Genomic DNA, 9,791 nt, shown 5'->3' with positions numbered 1-9,791 from the left:
AACCATGATTGTACTCATCAGACAACCTTCCAGAAGGTATCTTTTAAGGAATAAAGAATGTGCTGATGTTGACAGCTGCCAATGAAGGGTGGACAACTCAGCAAAGCCCATGTGCCACCACGTGATGGCACATGGGTCAGGAGAAAGACCTTGGTCAGAGAATAATCAATGAAAAAGCACCAGGTGTCCTAAGTACACGTGGCGCGAAGCAACAGGAGGAGGCCAAAAAGGCCCCAATTGGGTCTGAGCCAAATCATTGGAAACCCTAATACTATAAATACCACACCACCTCCACAGTTGGAGGCAGGCAAGAAAATATACTCTAAGTCCTTTACTCATTTTCACATCTTGGTTATCCTCTCCTACAATATCTGATTCTCACACCGGAGGGTTACCCCAAAGAGGACCCCTCTGTCCCTTTCTGAGGGGTAAGCTCACGGTACTTTTCGTTTTGTAGGTGGAAGAACTCGTATCATGGAAAACCATCGGTGATATAGCACACTCGTACCCGAGGAACGTTGATCGTATACAAGTAAGTTGATACACGCTTCTTCAGTTGTTGACTTATTTGGTTGGGTTTGACTTTAAGGACGTGTCCACCAAGTTTGTAAAAAGGGATATTTTTATACCATCCGTAATGGGACATTATAGCAACAGATAACGGCATAAAGCCTCTACCCTATCTTTTGGGCATTAAACCGACGTGAATGGGAATGAGTGTTTCAACTTTCAACAATAACGTCGTATGTGATTTAAAGCGTTAATGATTGAAGGAGGACTAAACGTTACACATGTTTTTGACTAAAAAGAGTGACGATGGCATGACGGAAAATGCTCTTTAAGAGGTATTAACAATTACGTATGATTAGCTATCTTTTGTTAAACTTGGTTTCTTTTGATAAACGAGCTCTATCTTCCAAATACAGTCTCAATCTTGTTAAATTTGACTTGACTTCAGATTTTAATGATTTAATCCGTATTTCCCTGTAGATTTAGTAATATTTATAAAAAATAAAGATGGTATCGTATTAATTTTACATTTTCATCAACATTTGTAACTCTGTATCATCTCGGTATCGAGACGTATAGTAATTCATAAATGTGTTTTTTCTCAAATGATTGAGCATTCTAGTTTCATAGCAAACGTTGTTGTAGATTTAGAAGTAGCTTAGCCGCTAAGGAGTGCAAGCGAGCACAACTGCTGCTCATGAGTTACTCGACATATGCTCATGAAAAAGCTCGATCGAGGCCAGCATAAAAGACCCCAGGCCCGAGTTCGAGCATAAAAGTAAGCTCGTTCAATACATGAGTCCAAGCTTCACTTATCAAGCTCGAACCGACTCATGAGCATTTAATTTACATAACTGAATAATATATAAAAGTGAAAAAAAATTAGTAAACGGTAAACGAACTAAACTCGAGTTAAATAAATTAATACTCACGAGACAAGCTCGAGCTTCAAAAATAAAAATCGAAACAAACCGATCTTGAGCTCATCGTAAATTAAACAAGTCGAGCTCGGGCTCAGCTCGTCCAACTTGCTAAAACCCCTACTCCCCTAACCCACACCACTCTCAAAGTCAAACCCACCATCACCTGCTAAAACCCTAAAAACCCTAACCACACACACACCACACCACCATGTACACCACCATACTCTCCGGCCACCACACCCTCCACCGCCTGACCACCGTCCGCCACATGGGCGGTGGGCCCCGCACATTCCCAGGCGGATTAAACAAATGGCAATGGAAACGCCTGCACGAGAAACAAGCCAGACAGAAAGAACAACGATTACTCGATCAAGAAAAACAAATTTACCAAGCTAGAGTCCGATCCGAGATCCGATCCACAATACCCACTTCGGATCCTCATCTGGGTCACTTAAATAATCAAATTAATTCGCCAAATTTCAAACCTTTATCGCCTAAAGAACATATTAAAGCCTTAGCGGATCGGTTTGTGAAACCTGGAGCTGAGGATTTGTGGAATGAAGATGATGGGTCGCTTAGTTCGGGTGATTCGGTGAGGCAAATTGGTCGAATTGAAGCGGGTCATGAGCCGATTAGGCTGCAGAGAGTGATATCTGGAAATAATCAAATTAGTCAAAGTAATAGTCAAAAAAGTCAAAATTTTGGGTTTAATAAGTTGACCACGAGGCGTTATTCGGTGAATCGGTATCCGGGTAGTTTTTATAATTGTGATTCGGTTAGAATTGAAGCGGATCATGAGTCAATTATGTTGCAGAGAGTGATGTTTGGAAATAGTCAAATTAATCAAAGTAGTCAAAATGCTGGGTATAATAAGTTAACCACTAGGCGCTATTTGGTGAATTGGTATCTGGGTAATTGTTATTATAATATGTTGAATGTTAGAGATTATTCGGGGAGGGCGTCTAGGTTTACTTACAGGAAGAACGAGAGTTCTTCGAGTGAAGACGGGTCAGATGATGACATGGGGTATTCAAGATTAGCTAGGGCGTCGGATGGTGAGGGGAGTGATGAGGATGTGAAGGGAAATGAGAGGAGGATGATGATGAGTAGTGCTGCGTTGGGGAAGTATGATATGAAGAAGACGAAGCGGATACCGTTGAAAAAGTTGGAAGACGAGGATGATTTGTCGCTGCACGTGCAGGCGATTCGGAATGAGGTTAATAAGAGAAAGATGGCTGAACAAGACATGCAAACGGGCGATGATGACTCAATCCTTAGTCCAAAGAGGTTTGTTTTGTTTATGTATTGATAATGTGAAAGTTATGTTAAATTATGATGGTAAAAAGATATATTTTTTATTTTTTCAGGTTTGATGAATGCAATATATCTCCATTGACCGTACAGGCGCTTACTTCAGCAGGCTATGTGCAAATGACCAAGGTTCAAGATGCTACAATATCTGCTTACCTTGAAGGTATAACGCTTTCTCAGTCCTGCATTAATTTTATTAAGGTGTCGACATATATATAGAATTTGTTAAGTGTTGGATATTATTAAAGTTAATCGTATATATGAATATGGCATACTTCAAACATATCTTAAGCTCTAGTTTTTAAGGTTGTATGTGTAAATGTTGAATAATGCATATGTTTTGCTAACAGGCAAGGATGCTTTAGTCAAAGCTAAAACCGGAACCGGGAAAAGTGCTGCGTTTTTGGTACACGAAAAGCCCTCTTTTGTTTACATTAAAGCTTATTACTTTCTTGCGCTTTTCTTTTCTGGTTATGCAATGTTGTTAAACACATACAGCTTCCGGCAATTGAAACAGTTTTAAAGGCTTCAGTCAACAATACTGCAAAACGGATCCCACCGATATGCGTTCTTATTCTATGTCCCACGAGAGAACTAGCTAGTCAGATAACTGCAGAAGCCAATGTATTGCTAAAGCACCATGTTGGAATTGGTGTACAACCACTTGTCGGAGGTACTCGGTTCAAAGTTGACCAGAAACGTCTCGAAACCGAACCGTGCCATGTATGCAATTCTGTTTGCTCATTGTTACATCTGATGATGTTTTTGCAGATAGTTTACTTGTATTAGGGGTGTGCACAAAACCGAAAAAACCGAATCGAAACCGAAAAGACCAAAAAAACCGAACCGAAAAAACCAAACCGAATTAGAAACCGGTGGTTCGGTTTTGAACTTTAGCAAAAACCGAAATATTGGTTTTGGTTTGGTTTTGTATTTTGTTAAGAACCGAAAAAACCGAACCGAACCGGACTAACAAAAAAATCAAAATAACCATAACATCTTAACTGTAACCATTAAAAGAAAATCTACCGATGACTATGTGTTTAGTTTTAACATATGGTTAGTAACATATATAGTTGGTTTCTACATATGATTACTAAATAATAATACCGGTACTTTTAATTTTGATTTTAAATCTATCTTTTATAAGCTTTTAATAATATTTGAGGTTCAAACATTCAATATTCTATTAATCATTAGTTTAAATAAAAAAAATATCATGCCCAATTTCAATATCTTGGGTCAAGTATATTTTGGCCCAAAACGTTTTGCCTCGATTAGCATACCGAAAAAACCGCATCCAAAACCAAACCGAATCCAAAAACCGAAAAAACCAAAACCGAACGCTTTTAAAAAGTCATAAAACCGAAAGTTTGGTTTTCGGTTCGGTTTCAGTCAAAAACCGCACCGAACCCCACGTATAATAAACATTTTGTCTTGTAGATTATTGTAGCAACTCCTGGTAGATTGTTGGATCATATTGAAAACAAATCTGGATTTTCTGCTCGTTTGATGGGATTGCAAATGCTTGTTCTTGACGAAGCAGACCATTTACTAGACCTCGGCTTCCGGAAGGATATGGAGAAAATTGTCGACTGTTTACCTCGTAAAAGACAATCTTTACTCTTTTCTGCAACACTTCCGAAAGAGGTTAACATTAAACTAATTTTCTTAGTAAAGTCAACTAATTTAGACATGATAAACTCATTTTAACATGTTAAACACTTTGTAGGTTCGACGAGTATCTCAACTTGTTTTAAAAAGGGAGCATGCTTATATTAATACGGTCGGGTTGGGTCCTGAAACACACGATAAGGTGCGTCATGTTGACCGTTTGACCCGTTATTTGTAATGTTCTGTATAAAATATTATTGATGTTTAATTGGCTTATTTGATAATCAATGCAGATTAATCAATCTTACGTTATTGCACCACACGAACAACATTTTCAAATAGTACACCATCTACTAAAGGATCATATTTTTCAAGTCCCGAATTATAAGGTATGACGCCTTCATGGTTGTGTCAACGTTAATATTTGAAATTTGTAGCATAGGTTTTAAATATATTATTTCTCAGGTTATTGTGTTCTGTACTACATCAATGATGACGTCACTCATGTTTTCTCTTCTCCGTGAGATGAAAATGAACGTACGAGAGCTTCACTCTAGAAAACCGCAACTCTACCGAACTCGTGTTTCTGAAGAGTTTAAAGAGGAAAAACAGCTGATATTAATTACTTCTGATGTGTCGTCTCGTGGAATGAATTATCCTGATGTTAGTTTGGTAATTCAGGTAAAAAGAACAAGCTATAGAATTTATGATATTGTTTTGCATAAATTTAGGCCTGTAAACTTATAATGTGAGTAGGTGGGAGTCCCAGTGGACCGTGAACAGTATATTAATCGACTTGGAAGAACGGGGCGTGAAGGCAAAGACGGAGAGGGAATATTATTGCTTGCACCATGGGAACAATATTTTCTTGAAGCAATCAAAGATCTCCCACTTCATCAATCTCCCTCACCGCATTTAGATCCCGATATGAAAATAAAGATTAGCAAGTCAATGGCGAAAGTTGACCCGAGTGTGAAAGAGGCGGCATATCATGCGTGGCTTGGGTATTATAACTCGATTAGGGAGATAGGTAGAGATAAAACGACACTTGTTGAACTGGCGAAAGGTTTTAGTGGAACTATCGGGTTAGAAAAAGTGCCTGCACTTTTTAGAAAAACTGTGAACAAGATGGGCCTAAAAGATATACCAGGCATTCGGGTTCGAAAGTAGCCTGCTCGCCAACCCACCTGGTTTACGCGTTCAACCCGATCTAATCTTTAATCCATTTGTGTTCTTTTTCTTGCTTTGGCTGTGTACATATAGCTCTTAGAAATGGTCATATATAATATGTGGGTGGGGATATTTATATTCATAAATATAATAAGGGATTAAGGAAATGGAATCCTTAATACTTTTTTTTAGTGAGCCCCACAGTTATTTTTATATTGGAGAGTTATCATATGCTATTTTATTTTAAAAGCAAGGGTATATTGACTTAACATCAAAATCTAACCGATATATTTTTCTGGAATTCGGATCATGCCATTTTTAAACATTAGGGACGATATTAAGAGTTAAGAACAAAGCACAAAACCATATATGAAATATATGGTTTCTCTATTTCTGCTCATTCTTTAAATCCTAGATACGAAAGTGGTGGTTGATGGAGATGGAGAGAAAAAAGCCTGGTCTAGTGGTAAAGTGGTGATGATGGCGACGGAGATGGAGAGAAGCTAGATGGTGGTTCTTTCGGAGGTGGTGGCCGGTAATCCTGAATGCCACCGATGACTTGCAAATTGGGTTGGGTGTAATTTCATTGTTTGGTGGTGGTGCTGATTACTGTTCATGATGGCGGGCAATTTTGGTGGTTGTTTCGTGTATCATTGGCGAGTTTCACATTTTAATTAACTAACTAGTATTTGTACCCCGCGCTTCGCGGCGGGAGACAATGTTTTTCTGAAAAAATAACATATACATCATATTTTACAAAAGGTAGGTTTGCTGTTTGCATAGTTAAGCAAGTTTAAATGCATCTAATAATTACAAAACAGTGAGTGCATATTTTGTAGATGCTATTTACAATAGCAGCTATGTCAATTGAAAAGTTGAGTCCATTTCCATTTGAATGTTCATAACATCTTTTACACGAAAGAGTAGGGCGGTAGACCGTTTTCATTTGTTTTTCAACCTGCGTGCTAATACTTGTGTTTCTTGCATGTTTCTTCCATGACAGCATCAAGAACAAATCTATTGTTAGCAAATACTAATTATATTATGTTGACAAACAATTATATATATTAATTCAACAGTAAATACTTTGTATTATGTGTCAAAAAAAGGTGTTAGAATTCATTTAATCTAAAATATAAGTAAATTCTGATTTTACTTTGAAAAATCTGTACTTAACAAAGAGCACATGCCCATTATGAAAGTCAATTTACATATACTTGAGCTTTTCATCATGTTATTTTTGTAACTGTGAACTTGAGCCCAAAATAACAATCTTATAGATCACTAATTATTTATATTCAGTTTGGTTAATACAAAAAGTGCTCATCCACCACTTATCTAAAACATTTTCAACAGTTTAACATCTTAAAAATCATATTAAACTTCTATAATCTTTACTACACCATATTGAATTCCAAAATACCCTTTAAAGATGTTGCAAATTTAAATCCGCAAAAACAGTCCTAACTTCGTTTGTCATAGGCAGTTGTTAATCAGCCAGAATTTTGTAACTAAGAAAACCAAAAGTTTACCTATAAGCGAGAATGCATGTCGATGGTGGTGTCTTGTGGTGTGAACTTTTGACTTGTCAACTGCTTTGCTTCACTACCAATCCCGCAGCACCGAAGAAAGGAAAAGAACTCTGCTTTCATAAGCTGTACATATGGCTTCACAAAATGTAAATGGGTTAAAATGATATTCAAATAGAAAGTTGAGTATCAAATCCATCTAGTTATATTGCTTAATATATAAACATAAGCATATATTTTTATACAATTATACCTTCAAGTCTTATGTAAATCTTCAGCCATATTTGGGACTCCTTATTTTCACCTCCTTTAGACTTATATAAGTTGTTTTTGATAAGTCGCTCTCTCCTAAGTTATCAAAAATTCTTTTTTCCTTGTTTAAAAACTTAAAAAGGTTCATATTACACAAACACCTTTTAACTTATAAAAGTTAATAAATTATAAGGAGGTAAAAGTAGGTAATCCCAAACACCCCATTCGGTGACCTTTTGGGCAGCATCGTTACTTATGAAGCTACAACTGTAAAAGTGAGTAAAACCATTACTTTCATTTGGTGTCCCTATATCTCACCAATCTAACCTAAACGCAATCATATAGACACTTGAATCCCAAAGAACCCAATATTTTATTTCCAAAAGAATAGTAGTTATTATAGTTGAAGGTTTACCTCAAATGGCTCACAAAGTTCACTCAAAATGGCATATCCCTAATTTGTTCTGTAAGTGAATATGTCAACGAAATTAGCTGCAGCACCAAATCAACATATCCCAATACATGAATCACCTATCAAAAGGTTTTTACCAAATTACATAAAATCAACATTTGTTCACAAACATCGTAATAATGGATGTAGACAACCAACAATGCACAACGACATAAAGCGAGAAATGATGAATAGTAGAATTGTGAGAGGATTCCTTTTTAATATATATAATATTAATTACTATTATTACTTATTTTTCTTAATTAATATGGAGGGCATTCATGTCTTTTCACTAAAAAGTAACAAAATAAATGGACAGTGTTAGTCAATTGTATACAAACGGCTGATATTGAAAATTTCAGCGACTCAAGGGTTAAAGGTTTGGGAATTGTATACAAATAAATAAATGTAACCACCAAACCACATGGGTTCAAACAGAAAGTTGTTCAATAAAATGAACTTAAGATATTACATTTCAAATTCTTTAAATACCAATTTACAGAAAGAAAGTCAAAGACAAGTCTCGTGGTTGGGTACATCTATAAAAATAGATACGTTGTGAATATAGAAACAAAATTATATTCAGACCACCCGGTTAGGGGTGCTTATCCGAATTGAACTTAGGTTATTCGAATATGGAGTTATAAAGCTGGATCTGAACACGATTCACAATATTCGATTCAAATAAGCTTATTCGAATTTGAATAAAAGAACTGAAACTTGATAAAACTCATTACTATTTTAAACCGTCAGCAATCTAATTTACATGTATTTGCGAACTAATCATAAAGAGCATGAAAATACAATCAAAACATCATCAAAATAGTCCCAAAATTAATTCCACCTATTCAATTGGCTCGTCACTGCAACAAAAATAAGTTTGAAAACCACCTAAATTCCATTTTAACTTTCAAAATAAATCTATGCAAAATTAATATGTTAAACTCTTTAACCTCTAGAAGTATTATGCATTATGCTTATCAAGCTCTGCAATCTTTTTCTTTAGTTCTTCCTTCTTACTTTCAAATCCTCACATTTGGATTTCACAAGCTAAAGTATGTTGGATACCAAATCCATACTTTGGTTGAAATCCTCCTCGAGACGAGGTGCAATAATATCCCTTAGATAACCTCTTTCATTCTTCGCCCTACCCACTGGCAAGAAATCTTTAGATCTTAAGTTGGTTTAATTAACACTTGTTGCTAGTGTTGTTAGCTCTCCTTAGAAATCTTTAGATCTTAAGTTGGTTCGCAACTCTTTCCAATACTAAGGTAATTTTCAACAACAAACTCTTAACCTCATTTTTATATCCTTCAACATCACTAGCGTTAATCACCCTCCTTTCAATTGTATCAATACTCTTGCATATATACTCTACCTCACGTACAATCAAATGTACCTTCTATTATCTCGATATAACGGTCAATCTCGTAGTGGCAATAAAGTCGTCATATACTGCACGCCTTGATTTGGTCTCTGTCAAGTGACGTGCTCGATCTTCAACATGAAACTCAACGATGTTATCAACATAATGCTCACTTTGATCATCAACTCCATTTATCACATAATTTCTTTCAGCGGAATACACGATGTACTAGTTAGCAAACTATGAAATTTCGGTGTCCTCGAAATTCACATTTAAGGCATTTGTGGTGAGTTTTTATCAATTCCGGATCAACACAATTTTACTTTCGTTCACCTTGGTCGACCTTTCTTTGAAATGAGTTGTAAAGTCCGTTATCACTTCTATCAATTTCGGATTGGCGCTTGAGGATGCTTGCCTTTATCCTTCATGGGCAAGTCTTTCAAGCTCTGGCAGAGTAGCAGGATAGTGTATTGTGAGGATTGGCCTTGCGAAAACAGGTTATCATCATTGGCATCCAAGTTCATATCAAAGTTTTGATATTTGGTGTTGGAGGAACGTGTGTACGTGTTGGAACCCGATGTCTTGGTTTGTTTAGACGATTGCGTCATCGATATGTCGGTTCCCATATTCGGAACGAGACTCCGTTTCATATGAGTCCTTAAAAC

General features: G+C 36.4%; 1 protein-coding gene across 1 annotated transcript; it reads left to right on the top strand.

Moving 5' to 3' along the window:
* The first annotated feature begins 1,586 nt into the window (after positions 1-1,586).
* LOC143550979 (putative DEAD-box ATP-dependent RNA helicase 48) lies at positions 1,587-5,619 on the top strand. The gene is made up of 9 exons (XM_077041522.1): positions 1,587-2,720; positions 2,801-2,907; positions 3,095-3,150; positions 3,243-3,467; positions 4,188-4,394; positions 4,477-4,560; positions 4,652-4,747; positions 4,824-5,039; positions 5,115-5,619. Exons 1-9 carry the CDS (start codon positions 1,642-1,644, stop codon positions 5,526-5,528), a joined length of 2,484 nt encoding a protein of 827 aa, XP_076897637.1. The 5' UTR covers positions 1,587-1,641; the 3' UTR covers positions 5,529-5,619.
* The last annotated feature ends 4,172 nt before the right edge of the window (positions 5,620-9,791 follow it).

Source organism: Bidens hawaiensis, unplaced genomic scaffold, assembly GCF_021521415.1.
Source record: "Bidens hawaiensis isolate Kalapana, Puna unplaced genomic scaffold, B.hawaiensis_p1.1 tig00016205_1, whole genome shotgun sequence".
Classification (NCBI taxonomy): Eukaryota; Viridiplantae; Streptophyta; class Magnoliopsida; order Asterales; family Asteraceae; genus Bidens; species Bidens hawaiensis.
This window is presented reverse-complemented; position numbering and strand designations above follow the sequence as displayed.